The 27,303-nt window shown below is 37.2% G+C and overlaps 1 protein-coding gene across 1 annotated transcript; it reads left to right on the plus strand.

The window, feature by feature from the left end:
• The first annotated feature begins 3,160 nt into the window (after positions 1 to 3,160).
• LOC138898767 (uncharacterized) lies at positions 3,161 to 21,898 on the plus strand. The gene is made up of 3 exons (XM_070184864.1): positions 3,161 to 3,580; positions 20,523 to 20,670; positions 21,741 to 21,898. Exons 1-3 carry the CDS (start codon positions 3,161 to 3,163, stop codon positions 21,896 to 21,898), a joined length of 726 nt encoding a protein of 241 aa, XP_070040965.1.
• Positions 21,899 to 27,303: the final 5,405 nt, after the last annotated feature.

Here is a 27,303-nt window from a genome sequence, read left to right on the forward strand (position 1 = left end):
CCCAGATTCATATTTTGACGGTCCAGCTAGGTCCGTATCGTGATTTGGGACTAGAGCGTATGCCTGAAATCGAATTAGGAAGTTCCTAGCCCGAGATATCGGACTTTGTTAAAATTGTAAAGCTAAAGGCTTAATGAATTTGAAAGGGCTGACCCATAGTTTGAATTTTTGGATAACGGGTCCGTATTTTAGTTTCGGAACCCGGTATAGGTCCAATACCATATTAAAGACTTGTCTGTGAAATTTGATGAAAAACGGAGTTGGTTTGACGTGATTCAGACGTCCGGTTGGGAAAATAGAAGTTTCAAAATTTTCTTAAAAATTTCATTTGATTTGTTGTTCAATTCGTAGTTTTAGGTGTTATTTTTGTAATTTGATAGCGCGAGTAAGTTCCTATGATGTTTTTAGACTTGTATGCATGTCTGGTTTGGAGCCCCGAAGGCTCAGGTGAGTTTTAGATTGGCTAGAGAGTGAAAATTAGACTTAGAGCATTGCTGGTATTTCAATTTCTGGTGTAGGCCTCTGATCTCGCAAATGCAAGACCAGGCATCGCATTTGTGACCTCTGCATGTTCCGCATTTGCGAAGAATAGCTGGGCCCCATGATTTTCGCATTTGCGAACAATCCTTTACAATTGCGAAGTGGGCCTGGGGAAGGCAGGGATCGCAAATGCGATCGTTTGGTCGCAATTGTGGAAATGGTCAGGCTCGCATTTGCGAGATTTTCTTTGCATTTGCGATGATAGCAGCAATGTGGAAACCTTCGCATTTGCGATGATAGCAGCAATGTGGAAACCTTCACTTTTGCGATAGGTTCTTCGCATTTGCGAACACCAGGTCACAAATGCGACACCTGCAACTGATCAAAACGACTTTGGATGGGATTTTTGGTTCATTTCTCAAATTTTCAAAACCTAAAACATTAGAGGCAATTTTTTCAAGACTTCTTCTTCCCCAAATCGTTGGTAAGTGATTCTAAACTAGTTTCTTTCAATCTTTCATTAAACTTTACAAGTTTTTAACCTAAAATCTAGTATTTTCATGGTGGAAACTTGGGGGTTTGGGTAGAGTTAGGGGTTTTTGAGGAATTGAAATTTAGACCTCAAATGAGACCAAATTCCAAAACAAATTACATAACCGATCTCGGGGGTAAATGGGTAATCGGGTTTTGGTACGAATTTCGAGTTTGGACCAAGCGGGCCCGGGAGTTGACTTTTGTTGACTTTTTCAATAATGACCTAAATTAAATCTTTTGCAATCGTGGGTGATCCCTAAGGCTTATTTTGAATCATTTGGTTGGTAATTTGCTAGATATTGTTGGTTCGGAGGCTGGTTTGAAATGCAAAGCTGTGATCGAGCAGTGAGTGGTCTTTGGAGCGAGGTAAGTGTTGTGTCTAACTTTGACTTGAGGGAATTAGGAACTCTCAGACTATTTGCTATGTGAAATTCATGTGAGCGGCATATATGTGAGGTGACGAGTGCTTTTGCACCGCCAATTTATCTGTTTCCCCTATTTTTCCACTTTTCTCATATTATCTTTTTCCCCGTCTTAATTGTTACATGCTCTAATTGTGTTCCCATGCCTAATTGCTACTTGTTAGACATTGTTTCCTCTTGTTCATGATATTGTTCGTTGCATAGTTTCAGTTTCTCCTATTATTTGCTTACGCTGGTTGATCAGTACCTTTTGTTGTATACTCTGAATTGGTCTTGCTGTGTAGTAATACTTATGTGAACTTTCATGACGTATAAGTTTCCTATTTGTTTCGGTTTGGTGTTTAAGTATTGTGGAGGGCTTCCGTGATTTGAATTATGAATTTACTGTGTATACTGAGCACTTGATGTTGATACGGTGGGATCGTGTTGCACGCCGCAACAGGTGTAATAAGGGTGGGTTGTTTGGTGGCATAAGGTTGAACTATGATTTTGTTATTGTGATACGCTGGGATCGGATTGTACGCCGCAACAGGTGTAATAAGGGTGGATTATTTGGGGGCATAAGGATGAACTATGATTGTGTTATTGTGATATAGTGGGATCGGGTTGCACGCCGCAACACTTTTATTTATATTCACTGTTATTTATGCTATTATGAGGAAATAAGTGAGGAGTATGAGATGTACGGTAGGATCGGATTGCGCGCTACAATAACCTATATGTTTCAATTTCATGAGCTATGTTGGTTTTCTCTTTGGTATTTGTATCGTAATTATTAAAGATTGGTGATTTTGGACGACACTGGTTTATTCTTGAGGTTGTGGTTATTATTTTAAGTTGGTTGTTTAATTCTGTTCAGTATTCCCCTTGTTCTGTCATTATTATATACTGCGTTCAGGTTGTAGTGTAGGTGACTCGCCTTAGCCTCGTCACTACTTCGTCGAGATTAGGCTCAACACTTACCAGTACACTACATGGGGTCTGTTGTACTGATACTACACTCTGCATACTGTTCAGATTTTGGAGACGGTCCCAGCGGCGGCTACTAGAAAGTTCGGATTGGACAGCCTGTGGAGATTTGAGGTACAGCTGCTCAGCGCCCTCAACTCCTGAAGTCCCCGTCTTTATTTTTATTTAGCTGTGTATTTTCATTCAGACAACTTTGTATTTATTTCAGTCCCTTGTATATATTACTCTAGAAGCTCGTGCACTTGTGACACTGGGTTCATAAATTTGTAGCAGATATTTTTTTTTCGATTTTAGCTTCCGCATTTATATTTGGATTATTGCAGTTAAATCAGTTCTTCTTCATTAATTAAGTTTAAATTGTTAAAAAAGAATAAATTATTCTAATATTGGCTTGCCTAGCAAGTGAAATGTTAGGCGCTATCACGGTCCCGACGGTGAAAATTTCGGGTCGTGACAAAAAGGTAATGAAATAAGCGAGCCAAAAAATTATAATAGAAAATACTTCGAATGCGGGAAGTATGGTCACATCCAAGCCAAGTGTCCAGGACTAGAAAGGAAACTATCCAAGGGCGATCAGAAGAGAAAATATTTCTGTGTATGGAGTGATGAAGATGTACCACATAAAGATCAAGTGGAGCTTCCAGCCTTTGTTTCATGGCACGAAGTGAAACAAGTGAGAAAAAAAAATCCTTTGGTGCCCGGAGTGATGAAGATATATCGACAACGGTCGTGAGGAATCTACAAGCAACTGCTTCATGGCCCCAAGTGAAACAAGTAAGATAAGATTCCATGACTATGATAAATGTAATGAACTTCAAAATATCATAGAGCAGGATTTAAAAGATATGAGAAAAATATTTGATGAGCTTGAGAAGATTAAACAAGAGAAGAAGAACTGGGAGACCCAACTAGATGAACATACCAATTTGAAAAATGAAAAGAAAGAGTGGGATATTCTACTCGAAGAATATCATGTTGAAAATGATTTACTTCAAGAAGAAAATGCGGAACTTTGCAAACAAATAAATAATTTGTATAAATCTTTTCGTCATCATTTTGATCGGCCGAACAAAGGGATTCATTTTCTTAATAACTCCAAGTTGACTGAAAAAGGATCTACTAGTAGACGCCCTACTTCAAACAAGTCGATTCAGGAAATCTTCAAGTCGATTAAGGTACCTGCTTGTAAATACTCTACTTTTTATATTACATGTCACTATTGTGATAATTTTGGACATAAGGCATTTGCATGTAATTATGCAAAAAGTCAAGTCAGATCAAAATTTATTTGGAGACCTAAACAGTTACATGTATCTCTAATTATACAAGCTACTAACCATGAAGGACCCAAAAAGGTGTGGGTACCAAAAACAAACTAATTTGTTTTGCAGGAATTCTTTAGTCCAGCAATAAAAAGGATCAATGTTGTTTGCATATTGGCTGGTGGAGGCACATGCTTAAAGATGCTTCAAAGTTCTTATATATTTAACAGAGGATGAAGGAAATAATAGGTGTGATCTAAAGCTGAAGTGACTGGTGTTACCAAGGTTTATTCAAGTTCTTCTCGCTGCATTAGATGATACATATCTAGTTATTAGTTTAGTGAAGTATAGCCTGGCATATACATATTAGTCATCTATATACACTTTGAGTCCACTAGCTATATCACATTGCTATTCTACTTGGTATTATTTTTTTATCCATGACTTAGTAACTTTAAATAGCTTGATTACATGTATTGCACGTAATTTTATGTCACAATGTTATTCTACTATGTCATTTGCATAAGATATTAGGACAAGCAAGCATGCAATTTTATTGATATCGTACAAACTTGATTTATGCCCATATGTGTCTTAGATTATTCTTGAAGTGAATTATATGTGATATTTGCTTTCCTAGTAAGAATACTAATTCTTCATTCAATCCAAGAAAGTTATTCAACCTTGATGTTACTTCTGCACATGAAAAGAATAATTCATGCAATACTCAAAAGGTTGAAGACAAAACGTATTGTATTTCTACAATTGAATATTATTCACTTCAATTGGGTTATGTTCTGGATCTATATTGGAGAACAATTCATATGAGATTTGATATGACGAAAAATTAATTGTTGATTATGTTCTTCCTTTTGGTCAAATGTCTATCCACTATCATGGAAAAGACAAAGTTGGTAAGATTGATGGTATTTTTATCGGCCTTTACCGCTAGCAAATCTTATGAATTTATAGCATTATTGTGAATTAATCTATATACATTATTTTTATACTAATATTTCTTTAAGCGGAAGTATAAATGTAGATGAAGAACTTACTATGGACAGAAAGCAATAAATTGGTACTCGTGCATCCATACAAGCTAAACTACTAAGTCATTGTACAATGGATGATGGTTTCTAACAACGCAATAGTAGCTGACCACAAGCAAAAGAAGAGTATATAGGAATCTTTTACCAAGACAAACAAGCTGCGATTATGCATATTCAACAATGAACTTGACAGAAATGGTAAGGCTATGAAGTGTAAGGGTAAACTTGTAGCTCAAGGTTTCACAACAAGAAGGTTACTTCTTCATTAATTTTTCTGTTAGAGTATTACTTTTCATGTGCATCTTACAGAGCTTTGAAACTGTTTCAAAATAGATAGGGGTTCTTTTAAATAATGGACATTATTTTGTCTAACATCCCCAAGAATCGAGAATTTTCTAAACTTTTTATGACCAAAGCTTGATAATTTTTCTTCTATCCAAAAGTTTTTAAAAAAACAAAGGGGGAATGGTCATGAGTTTTAGTTGCAAGTGTTTATATTGATAACATATGATAGTGCTAATCAAAATTTGTGTCAAGGATTGTTGACGGCCAATTTTGACCCTCCCTTTTAAAATTAATTTACTTATACTTAATAATTTACAATGAATGTTTTGAAAGTATTTTCTGTCAATAAATACCTATTTTTGCAAATTAACAAGTATTTGTTTTGAAATTAATAATCTAGTATTAGCATTATGTAATTAAAGATATACTTACTATTTTAAGATTATTAAAATAACCTTAATAAACATCACAAAGGCTTTATAATTAATTTAACAAACTACTCCTTAATTTCCAGTTAACTAGATTACTATGCTAATAATTCAAAACTAGTGTTAAAATTTTGAAAATTAAGTATTTTATAAAGAATTTATTACAATAATTAGTGGCATATTTGATAGTTATAATTTTACTATATTTTATTAAAAATAATTAATATTATTTAAATTAATTTCAAAAAGGTTAAAAAGCCAAAGGGTTATGGTTGCAATTCTTTAATCAAATGAAGATAGACTATGTTTTAAATTAATCTTGGCCCAATACACAAGCCTAATCCGCCATTAACCCGGTCCAGGTCCACCCTCATTTGCCACCTTGTCTATCCACAACCTCATCTCTAAACCAATCTGCTCGCGCCACATCACCGGTCTCCCAACCTCACAAAACAAACATAAAAAACCCAAGTCGTGTGTTTTTTAAATTGACGACTCAAAATTTATCTATGTTTTCCCCTTTAATTTTAAAACACATTCGGATATCATCTCCACCTTCAAAAATACAACAATCTAACGGCAACAAATTTTCCCAGAAAAAGCTTTTTAAATACCAAAATACTAGGACCGTTGAACTAAAAGATTGATTTGCCCAGATTACCCCCCTCACTCTTAATTTGGAGAAGCCCTCCCCCCCCCCCAATCTATTAACCCTAATTCATTTGCAACTCTCACAACTGCCTCCCTTTCCTCTTTCCCTATTTCATCTCTCAATCCCTCATGAGTGTCAGTCAACAGACCTTGCACAAATTCGTTCAAGGTCATGAAATTCCTTATCAAATCGTCCTTACATGCTTCCTTATCCACAAATCCCGCTGATTTTACCTTTTGTTCGCCAAATCTGAAATGCCAGAACCTGGACCTTAGAATCGAAGCTCCATTTCGTCTTTGCTCTCAAATCCAACTGGCGGAATCAATTGCCTCGTCCCTAGGTTATGAAGCCTGAGATTTTATTTCCATTTTTATTAATTGGATTTCAAAATCCCTAATTCGAAACCCTAGACTAATTGGTGCAAAGTCGAATCCTCAGGGATTCTTTGTACTCTATCAAAATTGGTGGCATGTATGACCATTTTACGGTATCATCATCATTATTCTTGGTCTAGAGGTCAAGCGCATGTAACGACCTGACCAGTGATTTTACTTTTTAGATGCTCGTTCCACTAATAAGACTCCTCATATGTGTCTTTACTATTTTATGACTTACGGGGATGATTGATTTAGGTTTTGAAAAGTTCGGGTTGAAATCGAAACACTTAGTTCCTTAATAGTGGCCCATAATGGCCAAGTTTGACTTGAGTCAACGTTTTGAGTAAACGGCCTTAGAACCGGGATTTGACGATCCCAATAGGTTCGTATGATAATTTTTGAACTTGGGCGTGTGTTCGGATCGGGTTTTGAATGACCCGGGAGTGTTTCGGCACTTAATATTGAAAGTCGGCGCGTTTAAGGTTTTTTTCAAGTTCTTTAAGTTTGGTTTGCAGTAGACTTTGGTGTTATCGGGGTCAAATTTTAATTTCGGAAGTGGAAATATGTCCGTTATGTCATTTATGACTTGTACGCAAAAATTAGCGTCATTCCGACTTGATTCGATAGGAATCGGACGCGCGAAAGTGTTTCTAGAAGTTTTTTGAGTTTTAGCATCCTATTCATGATTCTAGATGTTATTTCGGTGTTGTGATCACGCGAGCGAGTTCGTATGATATTTTTAGACTTGTAAGGATGTTTTGTGTGGAGCCCCGGGGGCTCGGGTGAGTTTCGAGGGCATTCGGAGTGTTGGAAGAACTTCAATTTTTATGGTTTTTGATCTGGTGCTTCAGGTCTCGCAAATGCGAGGTTTTTTTTGTATTTGCGAACCTCGCATTTGCGATGTTGGGTTCAAATTTGCTAATATTTTTGCCGCTTTTGCGAGCTGCCCATCTTCTCATTTGCAAAGGTTTTGGTCGCAATTGCGACCTTGGCAGAGATGGCCAGTCTTCGCATTTGCGATGCCTTTGTCGCATTTTCGACCATCGCATTTACGAACAAGATGTCGCAAATGCGACACCTGCGACTGGTGCAAGGGCTTTTATTATGGGACTTAGCTTCTTTTCCCTCATTTTACACTAGGTCTTGGGAGATTTTGAGAGCTTTTTGTGGGGGAATTTCATCAACATCAAGAGGTAAGTGATCCCTATATATTCTTTAGCTAAATGCGTGAATCATAGGTAGATTTAACATGAAAATTGTGAAATTAGTGGGATTTTGTGAAGAAACTAGGCTTAGGTAAACAATGGGATTTGATCATGGTTTTGGTGGTGGAAATTGGAATAAATTATATATTTGAGTTCGGGATGTCATAGATAGCTTTTATAATCGAAAATATTCGGAATCCGGGCACGTGGGCCCGTGGGTGAATTTTAGAAATCTTCCAAATTGGGTTGGATAATTACTCTAATAGCTAAATTATGAACTTTTGAGTATATATTGATTAATTTATATAATATTTGGCTAGTTTCGGATTGTTCGGCACCGACATGAGGATTTTAGAGTGATTTGGCGACCGAAAAGTGTACTTTGGAATGAAGTAAGTCTCTTGCTTAATTGTGGGTGTTACGTAGGCACGAAGTGACGAGAGTCCGTGCGTAGTTACAAATTATGCTTATGTCCGGGTAGTTTTAGGACACTATCATGTAATACTTGTATTAATTGCACTCTACTTGTTAATTTAAGTTCTTAAATTATATTGAAACTTGATAAATGATTCGTAAAGACCGAATTTCATTTACTTTGACATCTAGTTAAAGAATCACTTATTTACTATTCATTATTGCGTTATTACTATTGATGTATTCCATGCCTATTTAGAATTTTTGTACTTTATTTATTGGCCCATAGTAAGTGTGGATATCGACCCCTTGTCACTACTTCTTCGAGATTAGACTAGATACTTACTCGGTACATGTTGTTTATGTAGTCACGCAACACTTATGCACTAACCGTGTATGATCTGAGGTAGGTGCATCTGGTGGTCATTCAAGCTCGTGCCCCGTTACCCTGAGGCATATTCGTGAGCTACTCTTTGTGCCCGTTTTGCAGCGCCCGCAGTCTCTCTTTTGTATTTATTTTCTATCTATCTTATTCCAGAAAGTAGTATAGGAGGTTTTGTATATTCTACCAATTGCTCATACACTTGTGACTTTAGGTTTTGGGAATATTCTAGTAGACACTTTATGATTTTGATTATTAAATTCACTGTATTTACTCTTTCGTTAGTTTATGCATTACTTTTCTATAAATTCCTACTAATCATTATCTTAGTAAATAAAATCAAATACTTTGAAATTTTTAAAAAGAACAAATACATGACTAGTTCACCGTTGGCTTGCCTAATGGCAACGTTGGGCGCCATCACGGCCTATAGGGGAAATTGGGTCGTGACAGCTTGGTATCAGAGCACTAGATTTACGTAGGTCTCCCAAGTCATGAGCAGGACTAATAGAGTCTTGCGGATCGGTGCAGAGACGTCTGAACTTATCTTCGAGAGGCTATAAGGTGTTACGAAACTTCTCTTTCTTCATCTCCTATCGTGCAGGTGATGTTGTGCTAAGTATCTTTCTCTTATTATCTCACAGATAGTGAGAACGTGCACGGAAGATGTACCCAACCATGGAGGAGCTTCTCCCCCTGTTGCTTGAGGCCGAGGGAGGGCTCAAGCTCCTACCAGAGGACGAGGGCGTCCTAGGGTAGCTATAGTTATGTCATCAGTGGATCCAGTGTAGGATCTTGTTATCGAATAGAAGGGCGAGGTACCTACAGTTGAGCCGGCGCCAGCGGATTTCATGTCTGCACCAGGATTCTAGGAGGTCATGGGCCGTATGTTGTGGTTCATGGACTCTATGATACAGGTTGGTTTATTTCCAGAGGACCCAGCCACATCTCAGGAGGGAGGGGGAGCACAGAACCCTACCGCTCAGGCTCCAGCGCATGCTGCTGCCTTTATATCAGACTCTGGGTGCACTACCCGTGAGCGAGGCTTAGCCAGGTGCAACGACTATACCAGAGCCCAGACCAGCCGTGAACGGCGAGCCGCATAAGCTTTTGGATAGATGGACCAGAATACATCCTCCTACCTTTGGCGATGAGCGACATGAGGACCCGCAGGACTTTATTGATCATTGCAGGGACATACTGCACAACATGAGAGTATTGGAGTCCCACGGGGTGGACTTTACCACCTTTTGGCTGGAGGTCAGGGCCCGTAGTTGGTGATAGTCCTACCTTCTGAGCAGACCAGCAGGTTCTCCTCCCTTGACTTGGGACGAGTTCACACGTCTCTTTCTGGAGAGATATATCCCACCCTCTAAGAGGGAAAAGTTACAGGGTCAGTTCGAGCGGATCCAGCAGGGTCAGATGTCTGTGACCGACTATGAGGCGAGATTCTCTGAGTTGTATCGCCATGCACTTATGATACTCCCCACTGATGCAGAGATATTGCAGAGGTTTATTGCGGGTGTCACGCCCCAAAAACAAGGACCGCGACCGGTGCTCAACCGAGTAAACCTAGTCGAGCAAGCCTAATTTACATTAACCTCTCATCATTATTCATGCATGATTTACCATAACATAATAAGAACTTTACTTTCATATTAAATACACTTGTCTCAATGGACAATATTTTCTTTCTCGTGGTGGTTACACAACTCTATAAATAGCTATAAATACTGTGAACATAAATACATGACAAAACTCAAATCTTTAATTACATGACCCACAGTGTACATGGAGCTTCTATGACAATGGATACCTATCTACATAAAACCAACTAGACCCAAACACCCACTAGAACTGTGGCGGGCTTGCCATAAGCTGAGTAGTGAAGAAGATCCCTATCAATGATCCATATCATCCTGTAGAAGTAAACCTGCATCCATTAAAAGATGCAACGCCCCGGGCAAAAGGGACGTGAGTACATGTGGAATAGTACTCGTATGTTAGGAAGTCAAAACAACATATGAAAATATGGCAACTCAAATAGGAGGCAAATAAAGTACATCCAAAAACTACCAAACATCCAATAAAATCACATTTCAAATCTTATTATACTTGCATTATTCTATCCTTCTTTTAGGATCAACTACGCCATATGAACTATACGTGGAATACATAATATAATGTAATTGTAACAACATGTACAAACAATGCAAACGAAAGTGGCACCTTCCTCCCTTATTTCACACATATATATTTTGTAGACCGTCCTTTGTGTGCACATGTCATATTATATACCTATGCATCTCATAGACCGTTCACAGCATTCACTTACAAAAAAACAAATACCCCTATTCAAGGGCTTGGGAATACAATATGAATATGATAAATCATGGTAACAATAAATGGGTTAGATAGACGTTAACATCAAGCAAATTTATTAAGAGCTTCCATTCAAATTTATCGATATTAAGTCAGGATCCTTTATAACCACCCTCACACAAAACGGCCCTGCCAGCTCACCCCAATATATGCGGGTGGAGGTGTATCAAGATACCATAACCTCTATAAAAAGAGACCATGCCGCCTCAACCCAATATATGCGGGTGGAGGTGTATCACGATACCACAACCTCTACAAAAAGCGACCCTCCCGCATCACCCCAATATATGCGGGTGGAGGTATATCACCACATCACAATCCAAACAAAAAGCGGTCATGTTGCCTCACCCCAATATACGTAGGTGGAGGTGTATCACAATACCACAATCCCAACACAAAGCGGTCATGCCGCCTCACCCCAATATATGCGGGTGGAGGTGTATCACAATACCACAATCCCAACATAAAGCGGTCATGCCGCCTCACCCCAATATATGCCGGTGGAGATGTATCACAATACCACAATCCCAACACAAAGTGGTCATGCCACCTCACCCCAATATGTGTGGGTGGAGGTGTATCACAATACCACAATCCGTACACAAAGCGGTCATGTCGCCTCACCCCAATATGTGCGGGTGGAGGTGTATCACAATAACACAATCCGAACACAAAGCGGTCATGCCGCCTAACCCCAATATGTGCTGGTGGAGGTGTATCACAATACCACAATCCCAACACAAAGCGGTCATGCCGCCTCACCCCAATATGTGCGGGTGGAGGTGTATCACAATACCACAATCCCAACATAAAGCGGTAATGTCGCCTCACCCCAATATATGCGGGTGGAGGTATATCAAAATACCATAATCCCAACACAAAGCGGTCATGCCGCACCTCAATATTTGCGGGTGGAGGTGTATCACAATACCATAATCCCAACACAAAGCGGTCATTCCGCCTCACCCCAATATATGCGGGTGGAGGTATATCACAATACCACATTTGATGTTCATACTATCGCTTACTTGTACTTAACATGGGTGATCATACAACATTAAAACCATTTAAAATATTAAGAGCATTTAAAACACTTAGGAACATCATAGTCTTTACTCGCAAGAACGTAGGGGTTTATAACACATTGGAAACAAAAGTACAAATACGTATATATCATAACCTTCACACCATATATCACTTCTTCCGTACTTTCAACCACTTACAATATTATTATTTCATTAGCTCTCTTGGCCATACATATGATTCTTCTTTCATGTCACAATGGCCATATTTCATATTCCACACTTTCATATCTTTCCTTTCATGGATCATCATCCTAAATATCAACATATACAATATTCCAGAAATCACAACTTTTGGTTCATTAGCTTTTAGGCAATTCTACTTTCAAAGTCAATTTGAGAATACTTGAATCAAAGCTTATTTCATAATCTTTCTCACATCATCTCATTCATTGGCACCATTGGCCACAAGTATAACTTTCACTCTTGGCACGTTGGCCACACTTTATATCCCCAATTCACTTCTTTCGCTTCCAACCATATTTATAGGTTATCAAATATAAGATATTTCCAATCAAGACTTTAGGTACACATATGAGCAATTAAGAGTCTTAAGCATATTGAGTTTTCTCACACAATTTGACATCATACCCTTTAGTTGAAACAACACTCAAAGACATAGCATTTTAATACACATCATTCTTGAACACATTCCCAAAAGATAAGATAATGTCATAGGAACATTCAGAACACGTTTTGAATACATAATTCTCAACACTTTGCTTATTCGGGACAATCGAGTTTATTGTGAACAACCCGGAACATAGAATAGGGAACTTGAGACATCCATACTTGATCCTTATGGGAACATCATTGAATTCAATTCTAAGAAGGAAGTTTAGCCAACATACCTCGCTTTGAGCTTTCCTTAAATTACTACAATGTTCCGAAAATTCTAGAAATCTCAATCGATTTTGATACATAACAAAATTGAACCATAATTAGGAAGATATTCATGGTCTCATCTCGTTTGAGCATTTTATCAAACACTAGGGGTGCCAATTTGGCTATAAGGTTCTTCTAAAGATTTTCTTCACTCATCAACCCAATCTTTACTTATTGTAGACCAACAATCTTCCCAAAAATCTTATTGGTGCATACATGTATAAATAATACTCTCATACCCAAGAATCATACTCCTAATCAACCATCTTCTACCCAAATTCGAAATTGAAAACTAGGGTATGGAACCTTACCTTTTAGATGAAGATCTTGTGATTAGCTTCCTTGATTCTTGTAGATTGGTGCAAGATTGGATGATTATAATGTTAGGTTCCCTCCTTCTCTCTCTAAAATGCTCTTACCTCTCTCTAAAACCCTGAGAAAAACAACCCAAAATAAGCCCCAAAGCCTATTTATTAAAATAGGGTCGGGTTATGTAAAGAGAAAAATTAACCCTCCGAACTCAGCCATGCGGTTGCACAATGGACCGCACAATTAGTGTGCGGGTCGCAAAATGGTTGCACAAATTGGTGCCCAGAACTGGGCTGTTCTGGTCCATTCTGCGACCAGTTTGCGATCGCATAACCATTTTGCGATCGCATAATGGTCGCAAAATCGCATTCTACCAGCCTTTGGTAATTTGGTCATAACGTCTTGTAGGAATGTCCAAATGATGAACGGTTTGAAGAGTTGAAAACTAGACTCAAAGGGCTTTAATTTGATAGGTACTACACCATATAAATCTTCATATATAGAGATATATGATCGTTTGAAATTAGGTCTTGTGCGAACTCACTTGAAACTTTATTCTATCATGAAATTTTCCACTTGCCTTAGCCTTGGTGCTCTTCTTAGACCATAAATCATTCTTAATGCACTTTATACATATATTATCATGATTAATTGATGTTATTCATATAATATTCCCTTTGTTTACACACAAAATAATATAATTTGTGCACATCAACTTTCTTAATAGCGCATAAGTACTTCGAAATATTTTCGAGGTGTTACATTCTCCCCCACTTAAGAACATTCGTCCTCGAATGTTTTAAAAGTCACCTCTAATATTCGTGTGAGTTACCAACGTTTTACCTCAAACCATTATGTGTAGGAACTTATGATTACATGGGTCTTATACTTCCTATCCAAAAGCTCAACTTACTTAGGGCCCTTAATATTTGGCTATCTTTACAAATTCTTAAAAATTTTGGCAGAGTTTCTCCTGTAACTATGCCTATCCACCTGTCAGAGAATCCCAGAAATCAATCCTAAACAACATATAGATAATACCACTTTGCACCATATATATATATATATATATATATATATATATATATATATGAAATCAACAATTTTGACTCTCGAGGCAAACTTTATGATCTTTCTTACCTTTGGTCGTGTCATTCGTTTTTCCTTCCTCCATTACGAGGACAATTGGGTACCTCACACATTATGACGGTCATGTGTGTCATCCCTTTAATCCTTAGGCCTTTCTTATTTCGTAACACGATGTGCAACATTCCTTGGTATTAACAAGGGAACTCCGAGACTAACTCAGAACCTTTACGCACGATCGAGGATAGAAGAAGAGAAACATTTCCTAAATCTCGTTGTAGCCTCCCTATTATAAGTGTGGCCGGAAACACATCGATAAGAGGGACTTTACTGACACAGCTCCATGACACCTTAGGACTCCTAAACCATGCTCTGATACCAAGTTTGTCATGCCCGAAAACCAAGGAGCGTGACAGGCGCTCAACCGAGTAAACCCAGTTGAGCAAGCCTAATTTACATTAACCTCTCATCATTATTCATTCATGATTTACCATAACATAATAAGAACTTGACTTTCATATTAAATACACTTGTCTCAATGGCCCATATTTTCTTTCTCGTGGTGGTTACACAACTCTATAAATAGCTATAAATACTGTGAACATAAATACATGACAAAACTCAAATCTTTTATTACATGACCCACAGTGTACATGGAGCTTCTATGACAATGGATACCTATCTACATAAAACCAACTAGACCCAAACACCCACTAGAACTGTGGCGGGCTTGCCATAAGCTGAGTAGTGAAGAAGATCCCTATCAATGATCCATATCATCCTGTAGAAGTAAACCTGCATCCATTAAAAGATGCAACGCCCCGGGCAAAAGGGACGTGAGTACATGTGGAATAGTACTCGTATGTTAGGAAGTCAAAACAACATATGAAAATATGGCAACTCAAATAGGAGGCAAATAAAGTACATCCAAAAACTACCAAACATCCAATAAAATCACATTTCAAATCTTATTATACTTGCATTATTCTATCCTTCTTTTAGGATCAACTACGCCATATGAACTATACGTGGAATACATAATATAATGTAATTGTAACAACATGTACAAACAATGCAAACGAAAGTGGCACCTTCCTCCCTTATTTCACACATATATATTTTGTAGACCGTCCTTTGTGTGCACATGTCATATTATATACCTATGCATCTCATAGACCGTTCACAGCATTCACTTACAAAAAAACAAATACCCCTATTCAAGGGCTTGGGAATACAATATGAATATGATAAATCATGGTAACAATAAATGGGTTAGATAGACGTTAACATCAAGCAAATTTATTAAGAGCTTCCATTCAAATTTATCGATATTAAGTCAGGATCCTTTATAACCACCCTCACACAAAACGGCCCTGCCAGCTCACCCCAATATATGCGGGTGGAGGTGTATCAAGATACCATAACCTCTATAAAAAGAGACCATGCCGCCTCAACCCAATATATGCGGGTGGAGGTGTATCACGATACCACAACCTCTACAAAAAGCGACCCTCCCGCATCACCCCAATATATGCGGGTGGAGGTATATCACCACATCACAATCCAAACAAAAAGCGGTCATGTTGCCTCACCCCAATATACGTAGGTGGAGGTGTATCACAATACCACAATCCCAACACAAAGCGGTCATGCCGCCTCACCCCAATATATGCGGGTGGAGGTGTATCACAATACCACAATCCCAACATAAAGCGGTCATGCCGCCTCACCCCAATATATGCCGGTGGAGATGTATCACAATACCACAATCCCAACACAAAGTGGTCATGCCACCTCACCCCAATATGTGTGGGTGGAGGTGTATCACAATACCACAATCCGTACACAAAGCGGTCATGTCGCCTCACCCCAATATGTGCGGGTGGAGGTGTATCACAATACCACAATCCCAACACAAAGCGGTCATGCTGCCTCACCCCAATATGTGCGGGTGGAGGTGTATCACAATACCACAATCCCAACACAAAGCGGTCATGCCGCCTCATCCCAATATATGCGGCTGGAGGTGTATCACAATACCACAATCCCAACATAAAGTGGTCATCCCACCTCACCCCAGTATGTGCAGGTGGAGGTGTATCATAATACCATAATCCCAACACAAAGAGGTCATGCCGCCTCACCCCAATATATACAGGTGAAGGTATATCAGAATACCACATTTGATGTTCATACTATCACTTACTCGTACTTAACATGGGTGATCATACAACATTAAGAGCATTTAAAACGTTTAGAAACATCGTAGTCTTTACTCAGAAGAACGTAAGGGTTTATAACACATTGGAAACAAAAGTACAAATACGTACATCTCATAACCTTCACACCATATATCACTTAATCCGTACTTTCAACCACTTACAACATTATTATTTCATTAGCTCTCTTGGCCATACATATGATTCTTCTTTCATGGCACAATAGATGTATTTCATATTCTACACTTTCATATCTTTCCTTTCATGGATCATCATCCTAAATATCAACATATACAATATTCCGGAAATCATAACTTTTGGTTCATTAGCTTTTAGGCAATTCTACTTTCAAAGTCAATTTAAGAATAGTTGAATCAAAGCTTATTTCATAATCTTTCTCACATTATCTCATTCATTGGCACCATTGGCCACAAGTATAACTTTCACTCTTGGCACGTTGGCCACACTTTATATCCCCAATTTACTTATTTCACTTCCAACCATATTTATAGGTTATCAAATATAAGATATTTCCAATCAAGACTTAAAGTACACATATGAGCAATTAAGAGTCTTAAGCATATTGAGTTTTCTCACACAAGTTGACATCATACCCTTTAGTTGAAATATGCTTCCCCTAGTAGGACTGAGGCAGTTGCATCAGATGCCATTATTAAAGGAATTGCTTTGGTCTTTCATAGAGATGCATCAATTTTATTTGATCTGGGATCTACTTATTCATATGTGTCATCCTATTTGGTTATGTCTCGTGATTCTTTGGATACTCATGTTTATGTGTCTACATCCGTTGTTGATTCTATTGTAGTAGATTGGGTCTATTGTTCCTTATTTTGTCACTATTACGGGCTATGAGACTAGGGTTGATCTTTTATTACTCAATATGATATATTTTGATGTGAATCTGGGCATGGATTGATTGTCGACATATCACGCTATTCTTGAATGTCATGCTAAGATCATGACGTTGGCTATGTCGGGGTTACCGAGGTTGGACTGGATAGGGCTATTCGATCATGTTCCTAGTAAGGTGGTGTCTTCTCTGAAGGCACGATGGATGTTTGAGAAGGGGTGCTTGGCATACTTAGCCTTTGTGAGGGATGTTAGTGTTGATACTCCTACCATTAAGTCCGTTTTGGTAGTGAGTGAGTTTCCAGATGTGTTTCCAGCAGACCTACAAGGCATGCCACTCGATAGGGATTTTGATTTTGGTATTGATCTAGTGCCAAGAACTCAGCCTATCTCTAATCCACCATATCACATAGCACCTGTGGAGTTAAAAGAATTGAAGGAACAACTTCATGAGTTGCATGATAAGGGTTTCATCAGAACCATAAGAGTTAAAAGAATTGAAGGAACAACTTCATGAGTTGCACTCAGCCTATCCCTAATCCACCATATCACTTTGACTTGCCGTGCTCCAATTCTATTTATTAAAAAGAAAGATGGTTCTATGTGGATGTGTATTGACTACAACAGTTGAACAAGGTTAACGTCAAGAACATGTACCCACTACCGCGTATTAATGAGCTTTAGGGTGCTAGGGTATTCTCAAAGATTGACTTGAGATCGGGATACTATCAGTTGAAGATCCGTGCATTAGATATGCGGAAGACGATTTTCAGGACCCGCTATGGTCACTATGAGTTCTTGGTCATGTCTTTTAGGCTGACAAATGCCTCACCAGCTTTCATGCACTTGATGAACATCGTGTTGTAGTCGTATATTGATTCCTTTGTCATTGTGTTCAATGATGATATATTTGTGTATTCTAACAACTGAGAGGAGCATGAGCAGTACTTGAGGATCGTGCTCTGAACCTTGAGGGAGATGAAGCTATATGCTAAATTCTAGAATGGACTCGAAAATCAGCCAACACTAAGTCTCGGAGTATCAGGGGTGCGCGACGGGATGACTGTCAGATGCACCTGCCTCAGATCCTGCACGATTAGTGCAAAAGTATAGCATGAGTACATAAACAACATGTACCCAGTAAGTATCCAGTCTAACCTCGAAGATGTAGTGACGAGGGGTCGACATCGACATTTACTATGGGCCAACAATAAAATACAGAGATTCTAAACAGGTATGGGACATGGAAACAACAACAACAACAAACAACAACAACAACAACTGATAATGAATTCCAAAATCTCTAGCCAACATCTAATAATCCCAAATCAATTTCTGTCATTAAATAAATTATAACCTCTCGAGCCATAAAGAAATATCAAGTGTAATCAGGCTCCGAGTATTATCACGCATGATTTATGACAAGGTCGTACGGCCCGATCCAAAAATATATTATGTGCATTGCCGAGGGTCGAACGGCACGAACCATAGATACATCTATTATACTGCCGAGGAGAACGGCCTGCTCCAATGAGAATAGAGAAGTTTACCTCGCTCGCGGAAGTACTTGCGACGCGAGAGGACATGGATTTTTCAGAGATATTAAATATTCATCAATTCTTCCCCAAAATAAGAATTCTAAATTGGAAGTTTTCAACTTTAAAATCTCTAGTCTCAACTCTATTCAAGATAATTAATATGCATATAAAATATGATAGTTTAATTAAAGCAGGATGTAAATCTAAGACTACCCGAACATCTCATTAAATATAGCTACGCATGGACTCTCGTCACCTAGTGCGTACGTAACTCCCCACACAAATAACACACAACAAGATACACCTAAGGGGATGAGTTCCCTCTTACAAGGTTAGGCAAGAAACTTACCTCGTTCTCAAGCTCACTTTCGGTCTACAAATACGCTCTAAGTCCTCAACTTGGTGCCAAACAACCCGAAACTAGCCAAATATTATATAAATAAATAAATATATACTCAAAAGTTCATAATTTAACCATTGGAGTAATTACCCAACCCAATTTGGAAGATTCCTAAAACGCACCCCCGGGCCCACGTGCCCGGATTCCGGAAATTTCAGAGATAATTGTTACCCATAAACTCACGAACTCAAATATATCATTTTCACCTAATTTCCTAATCATTTTTCGTGGTTAAATCTCATATTTATCAAAACATAAGTTTTTTAACTAAACCCATAATTTCCACTATTTTGAATATTAAAATCTACCCATAATCTATGTATTTAACTTACATTGGTAGGAATTACTTACCTTCAATAGCTAGGTGGAAATCCCTGTCTAAGAAGCTCCAACATTCGCCCAAGAAGTGAAATAAATGAACCAAAACGGCCTAAGTCCCGTCTTAAATGGACCTCATTGTCGCCCACTGATTTTCACTTCTGCGGAGAATTGGCCACTTATGCGGCTCCGTAGGAAGATGCATCATAGATGCGGCCTTGCCCCAGATGGCCTACTTCTGCTTCTACGTACAAAGGCTCGCTTTTGCAATCCCGCTTCTGCGGTGTATGTGTCGCGCCTGCGACCTTGCCCGCTTCTGCGGTGTATGTGTCGCGCCTGCGACCTTGCCCGCTTCTGCGGTCACATGCCTCGCACCTGTGCTTTCGCAGGTGCGCTCCTTTCCTCGCTTCTGCAACTACACGCCAAGGCTTCCCAAGCCACTTCTGCGAGGTTGCTTCTGCGACGTCACTTCTGCGAACTCAAATTTTGCACAGAAGTCCTAATTGACATAACAGAGGTATTTCAATTTTCAGAATTGGATTCCGACCCCGATATCAAAAAGTCAACCCCCCGGTCAAACTTCTCAAAAATAAAACTTTCGGCATTTCAAGCCTAATTCCTTTACAGACATCCAAATAATATTATGGACACGCTCCTAAGCTCAAAATCACCATACGGAGCTATTGAAATCATCAAAATTCAAATCCGAGGTCGTTTACACATAGGTCCATATCCGGTCCACTTTTCTAACTCATTATTTTTTTTTTCAATTATGAGACTAAGTGTCTCATTTCACTCCGAGTTCCTTCCGGACTCGAACCCACTAATCCGATATAACATAATATAGCTGAATAATACCAAAAAGAAGTAGGAATGGGGAAAATGGGGTTATAACTCTCGAAACAACCGGCCGATTCGTTACAGTATATTTGTATCAGTTGTATTTATGTATATATTTTCCTTATTTTTTGCAGATCTCATCTGATGCATCACAACTTCTTCCAAATCCTAAGAGAAGGAAGATGTCCAATTCTCCTAATGTTTTGCTTGACACCAGTGATATCCCTAACTTCAATTTATGTTCATTTTCGCTGGGTAGTACACAAAAGACTGGTTTAGAAGGTAATTCTACTATTGTTGTTGGTGGTGAAGAGAGACAAGAACATCATGAACAATAGGGAGTTGGTCAAGTATCTGCCCTTATGGCTGTGGATTTTTCCCCTGCTGCTGAACCGCAGCAGTTAGTTGCGACTGAGCAGCAGAAACATCAAGCAAAAAAGAAAACCTGCTAAAGTAGGGAAAATGATTCGTATTTAGAGAATTTGGTTGAAATCTCCTTACGGCATTCCTAAACAAAAGGCAAGAGGGCAAGATTTGAAAGCAGGAAAGACTACACGAAGGTGTCCCTTCCATTATGTCAATCACGACAGTGGATTGATGCAGAGATTTACAGACTGGTTGAATACGGATTCTAGGGAATATGATTCCAAGCCATTTAGATTAGCTGGAATCGATATTCCAAAGTCATTATTTACCGAGCTTGTGGACCCTACCTCTGATCTTGCGGATGAAGTAAGTTATTAAGTTTGTTTTTTGAATTGGTTTTGAACTGTATTCCTAAAACTTCAGCCTTATGTTTGTTTTAAAGTTTTTGTACTGTAATTTGGTAAACTTCAGAATTATGCATGCTTAAGTTTTTTAGTTTATTTTGCTAAAACTTCATACTAAAAGATGCTAAAGTTTTTGTCTTGCAGTCTGTAGTTTAGCAATGAGTTTTTCCCTAAACACTTCAGACTTAAAATGCAGAAGTTGTTTAGTTCATTTGCTAAAACTTCAGACTACACATGCTGAAATTTTTGTCATGGAGTCTCTAGTTTTGTAATGAGTTTTTTTTCTAAACTTTAAATCAAACATGCTGAAATTATTTGGTTTATTTTCTAACACTTCATACTTATGCATGCTGAAGTTTTTTAGTTCATTACCTAAACTACTTGTTTACTCTGAATTATATTGTGGTTAAGTTTGCATATTTTCTTTTGTTGTTGTTCATTTGCAGCATATTGAAGGGGGCGAATATTTCTTGCGCAAAAAATATTGCTATCACCTTCCAAGTTATCCAAAATAAAAATATGCAGTAACAAATTTACTTTTTGATCAGTATATGACTAAGTTGGCTAGTGGTCATCTTTAAGATGAACAGAAGGAGAAAATTAGAATAAGGAAGGAAAAGAGAAAAGAGGAGAAAAGAAAAATGGAAGAGAAAAAGAGTAAATCAAAGAGAAAGCGGGCTGTCAAAAAACAGGTGATTGAGAAAGTTGTGGATTATGAAGAAGAAGTGGAGATTGAATAACTTACCGAATTTACCTGGTTTATTGAAGAATCAACTTCTGAAAAGGTGGCCAACTACGTAAGAGGCATTGACCTTTCATGTGGTATCTCATGGGCATCTGCTGAAAACGTATTTTTACCATTTCGACTTAAGCCAAGTGTTGGCCAGTCATCTATGCACTACTTTCTTGGAATTCTGCACTTTCAAACTAAAACTATATGTGTAAGATTCCTTGAGCAATTCGCTATATGAGCGTGTGGTTGAACTTGTCTAAAATTATGCCCGGTTGATCCCACACTTGCTCAAATGCTTGAATTTTGCCACATGCAATAAAACTTATCAGGAAAATCCTGTGGAAAGTTTTACGATTAAGTGGATAAACACGCCCCTATAGGAAAAAAAGTACGTGTTTGGCATATGTTTATCATGCATCTTATCTTTATCCTTTTTTCTTTTGTGTTATTGTGTTAACTAATCTTCAATTTTTTTCATGTTCTTTTTATAGTGTTGATTGTGGTATATTTGCTCTTAAGTTCCTTGAGATGCGGTTGAAGCAAGATGATGTCTTCAAATTCAAATAAAGTGATGCGTTGACATTCAGGAGAGAATTGGCTACGAATCTTTGGGCTCAAGGAAAGTGGAAAGAAAATAGTGGTTATGAAACTCTTGAAGAGCAACTAGGACATGACTATCGAGAATATGAAGACACTCTATGTGAACTTTTTCGATAGAGAATAAATTATAAATGAAAAACAATTTTTTTTTGTTATTTTTTTCAATGATGTAAGTGAAAACAAAATTGGATTTGTGAATATACATTATTTTTGTGAATTATGTGATCTCTATCTTTAAAATTTTTGCTCTCTTCACGTTAATTAGTCTGAAGTTGTCTTAGATTGTATCAAATACTTTTGTCTCTTTTATCAAGAACTTAAGCATGTTTTGTGAAACTTCAGCATGTTTAACTTCAGAACGCATTAGCAAAAACTCATTAGAAGATTACATACTGCAGGACAAAACTTAAGTATGTTTAGTCTGAAGTTTTAGCAAATAAACTGAAAAACTTCTGCTTGTTTAGACTGAAGTTTTGGATAAAACTCACGATAAATTATTGACTGTAGGACAAAACTTCAGCATGTTTGAAGTTTTAGCAAATGAACTAAATAACTTCAGCATCCATTAGCATGAAGTTTTAGCTTCAATGTGAAACAACTTCATGCTACATTAGCATGAAGTTTTAGCTTTACCATGTTTAGTGTGAAGTGTTAGGAAATGAACAAAAAAAACTTTAGCATGGATTAGTTTGAAGTTAAGCAAAATTTAATAGAAAATTACGTACTGTAGGAGAAAACTTCAGCATGTTCAGTCTGAAATTTTAGCAAATGAACTAAATAACTTTAGCATGTTTAGTCTGAAATATTTAGGGAAAATCTCATTGCTAAACTGCAGAGTGCAGGACAAAACTTCAGGATTTTTAGTATTTTTTAACTTGAAACTTATCTTTTTGTATTTACTAGCTACTTTTTGTCTTTTACCACCTACTTCATCTTACATTTAATTTGTCTGATCATATAGTAAATTACCTAAAAAGTTACTTTTGTATTTACAAATAGTAAATGAAGTCTTTCAATTTGATTATGTGAAAACTTTTGGCTTTTGAGGCTGAAGTTATTTTTTTACTATAGAAAAACTATGGATTTATTCGGCCGAAGTTACATTTCTTTTTGCATTTACCACCTACTTGTTGTCTTTTACCACCTACTTATCTTAATACATTCAATTTCTCTGAACGTAAAATAACAAACAGACCTGAAAAGTTACCTTTGCATTTATAGATATTAAATTGATTGAGTGCACACTTTGGCTATATTAATTATCTCTTCACTTGAAAATTTCATAGTTATCCATAGACTTCTATCATATTTCTTTATATTTATATTCATCCATAGCCTTTTAGATTTTTTAAAGAAACAATGTCTGATACTAGCGGAAGTAGGAAGCTTACAATGGATGAACTTATGCATAAGTGGGAGAGTCTAAAGTCTGATTGGAATAGTAACGTACCAATGGACAATCTTATGCAGAAGTGGGAGCAAATAAAGGCTGATAGGGAAAGAAACAGACCACAATTTTTTGCCGATGAATTATTCCAGAATAGGTTGAACCTCGAATGCAGTTGTGAAGGTTATTCAACCTCGTTCGACAAGATTGTCCAGCAGTTTGATTCTTTTAAGTTTCCCATCAGGGACGACTATTCCAAGATGGAAAATAGCTTGAAGAGTCTTCCTTATCTTATGGACAGAGTAATAATTGAACAAAATCAGTTGCGTGATCAATTCAACAAGTTGAAGTGCGATCTCATGAGATTTTGTGATCTTTTGCCCGGGTATCCTATAATTATCTCTGATTCGGATGATGATAAGATATATCGAGAAATTGAGGAGTATTGTTCTGATGATGATGGTGATGCTTAGTTTTTTAAATCTTTTTTTTTATGTTTTTCTTCTGTATTTTTGTTAATGTTTTTTATGGCTCTTATTTTGTTTTGTGTGGTTTTTATCTCGTAATATGTTATATAAATAAAATTCTTGTTTTGTTTTTTTGTATGATTTTTTTCAATTTTGAAGGATGCATTCTCATTTTAATGTAATAATATAGTACGTGTCAACCTAAAACTTCATGCCTTATAAGCAGAAGTTAGCATATATAAGGTAGAAATTTGAACCTTTTTTGTTCTGAAGTTATCATCTATAGCTTTTGACAGTCACACTTTATAGGCTGAAAGTTTTTGCAAACATTTGTCGTTAATAGGCATATATAAGGCTGTAACTATATCTTTTAAGAGTCAGACTTATCCATGTTGAAATGTTTTTGTTCATTTCCTAAAACTTCACACTAAACATGCTGAAGTTTTGTCCAGCAGTCTACAATTTTTTGTATTGAGTTTTTTCGAAACTTCAGAGAAAATATGCTGAAGTTATTTAGTTCATTTGCTAAAACTTCAGACTAAACATGCTGAAGTTTTGTCCTACAATATAAATACTTCATGCAGACAGGTGTAGTTTTTTAATTATATATATGTGTTTTGTGTGTGTGTGTGTGTGTTAAAGATATGTATTTCACTTACAGTTTTTTCTCGCTGAAGTGATTGCGTACTTTTTTAGAATGCAACCAAACCTGTAAGCCGCCAACAAAAATGAGTGGTTTGTACTTCAAGCAATATATAAACGAGTATTTTTCAATCCAAGAGCTTAATTTTTTTATTTCTATGAAAACAACCACATTTCACATATATCAATCAATAATGAAAGTCTAAATTCAGAATATCTATCTTATTTTAGAATGATTTTTTTCCCCAAGGATTATTGAACGTTGGAGTATTTTTTAGCGTGTTTCTTGGAATATGGATGAGGTGCTGGAGAAAACAAGCAAGTTGTTCTGTTATGCCCAATTTGTTTACAGTGACTGTATTTGGTAGACTTCAATCGTACTGATTCAGTCGCAGGGATATACCTCTTCTTTTTTGTCTTCTTCCTTGTAGAATCACTACATCGGGAGGTTTTGTGATTTTAGATTCTACATTTTGTGGTATATCCCATGAATTTTGATCTCCCACAGTATTGACATGTCCTTCATATGTTTTGAACCATGTTTTCCTTGAATACCATTTTGAGCAGTAATCAGATTTCTGCAAATATCTCTTAGTGATAGTAGCAATTGCGTGTGGACAGGGCAATTCATCAAGTTGGAATTCTAAGCAGTCACAAGTTCTTATTTAAGTCCACAATAAATTTCATTCCTTCATTATTTATTTTAAACAACATTGAATCAAGGTTGAACACCTAAGAAGGAATACAAAGTAAAAATTTTTATATTAGTGTATTATTGCTTCAAAAAAGAAAAAGTATGAAGTTTTTTTATTTATAAGCAGTAAATCACTGCAGACATAAAAAGCTAAAGTGATTATGCATTCGTTAATTACTTCAGAGAAAACATGCTGAAGTAAATTCTGAAGGTAATAAATATACTTACAAACATTTTGCAAGCCAAGTCTATCTTCTTATTCATCTCTTCTTCTGCCCATATTGATACTTTGTGAAAAGTTTCATGTACTTTTTTTCTCCATTTGTAAAACCACTCTCCCAACTTTTCTTGGATGAAATCTAACATTCTTAAAAGAGGCATCTCTCTCGCTTTTAGTAATACAGAATTCATTGATTCTACCATGTTTGTTGTCAGCATATCATAACGTTGTCGTGGGAACCACGATCGAGCCCATCTCTCTGGTGGATCTTCCATTATGTAATTGTATATTTTCTTGTCAACACTTTTGATCTGGGACACTAACTGATTAAAATCTTCACGTTTGTATGACCTTGCATCACTTTGGAAAAGATTTATTATCGTGCTTTTTGCATGTCTTTGCTTTAAATTCTTCTCAAAGTGATAGAGGCAAATACCATGGTGAGATTCAAGATAAATTTGTCTAATCCCATTTGCGATCGATTAGTTTCTATCTGATAAGAAAACCAGTTCACGACGGACTTCAATTGCTTTTCTCATTTTCCCGAAGAACCAAATGTATGCATCATTGTTTTTTGAATTTGCTACACCAAAAGATAGAGGAAAGATTTTATTGTTTGCATCCTTTGATACAACAACAAATAGAATACCACGATATTTTGAATTTAAAAATATTGCATCAACTGCAATCACGGGTCTACCGTAACGCCAACCATCTATTGATGCCACAGGAGCAAAGAACATGTAAGCAAACCTGTACAGGTGAAACACAAAAAAAAAAAAAAAAATCATAAGGTGTGAAGTTTTCATATAGGAACATTTGAAACTTCAAACTGATGGTTACTATTGTTTTGCTTACCGATTCTACTCATCTCTTTTTATGTTAGTGTACGTCCCTGGGTTTCTATGCACCATCATGTGTAGGTATTAAGGAAGAATCTGGTAGTTCTCTTCCGATTTTCCTCTTATACAAGCAATAGCTTTTTAAATAGCGCGACATGCCTGGTGATATCCAATGTCACTTCCAATTTTTTTTTCATTTCACTTTCTACAAAGGTTGGTGTAACCTCAATCTTTTTATCCCGAACATGTTCTAAAATTTGCTCACTTATAAAATTTGATGTAGCATGCTTTTGATCTGGTTTTCTTGTATCAACCGAGTATTCATGGTTGTTATGAAATTTTATCACCCTGAAAAGTGTGGAATTTTTTATTCTGGTAGCACGTACAATCCAACCACATTTCTCCACGATGCATTTCAGCCCGTATCTCTTTGAACATGATCTAACAACAGTGGATTCAACTTTTTGGTTTATCTCCAAGCTTCAAAAAAATTTAGTCATGCTTTTCTTGTTCTCAAAAGTTGATCTTACTTTTATTTCCTCAGGCAATGCATCGTGCCT

Source organism: Nicotiana tomentosiformis, chromosome 9 (genome assembly GCF_000390325.3).
Source record: "Nicotiana tomentosiformis chromosome 9, ASM39032v3, whole genome shotgun sequence".
NCBI classification, from domain to species: Eukaryota; Viridiplantae; Streptophyta; class Magnoliopsida; order Solanales; family Solanaceae; genus Nicotiana; species Nicotiana tomentosiformis.

What these genes read in the sequence shown, in the direction of transcription:
- LOC138898767 (XM_070184864.1), top strand. Translation starts at nt 3,161, where the DNA reads ATGGCCCCAAGTGAAACAAGTAAGATAAGATTCCATGACTATGATAAA. An exon ending in AAATCTTCAAGTCGATTAAG is followed by an intron (nt 3,581 to 20,522) that starts GTACCTGCTTGT and finishes TATTTTTTGCAG; the next exon opens with ATCTCATCTGATGCATCACA. An exon ending in ACAAAAGACTGGTTTAGAAG is followed by an intron (nt 20,671 to 21,740) that starts GTAATTCTACTA and finishes GTCATCTTTAAG; the next exon opens with ATGAACAGAAGGAGAAAATT.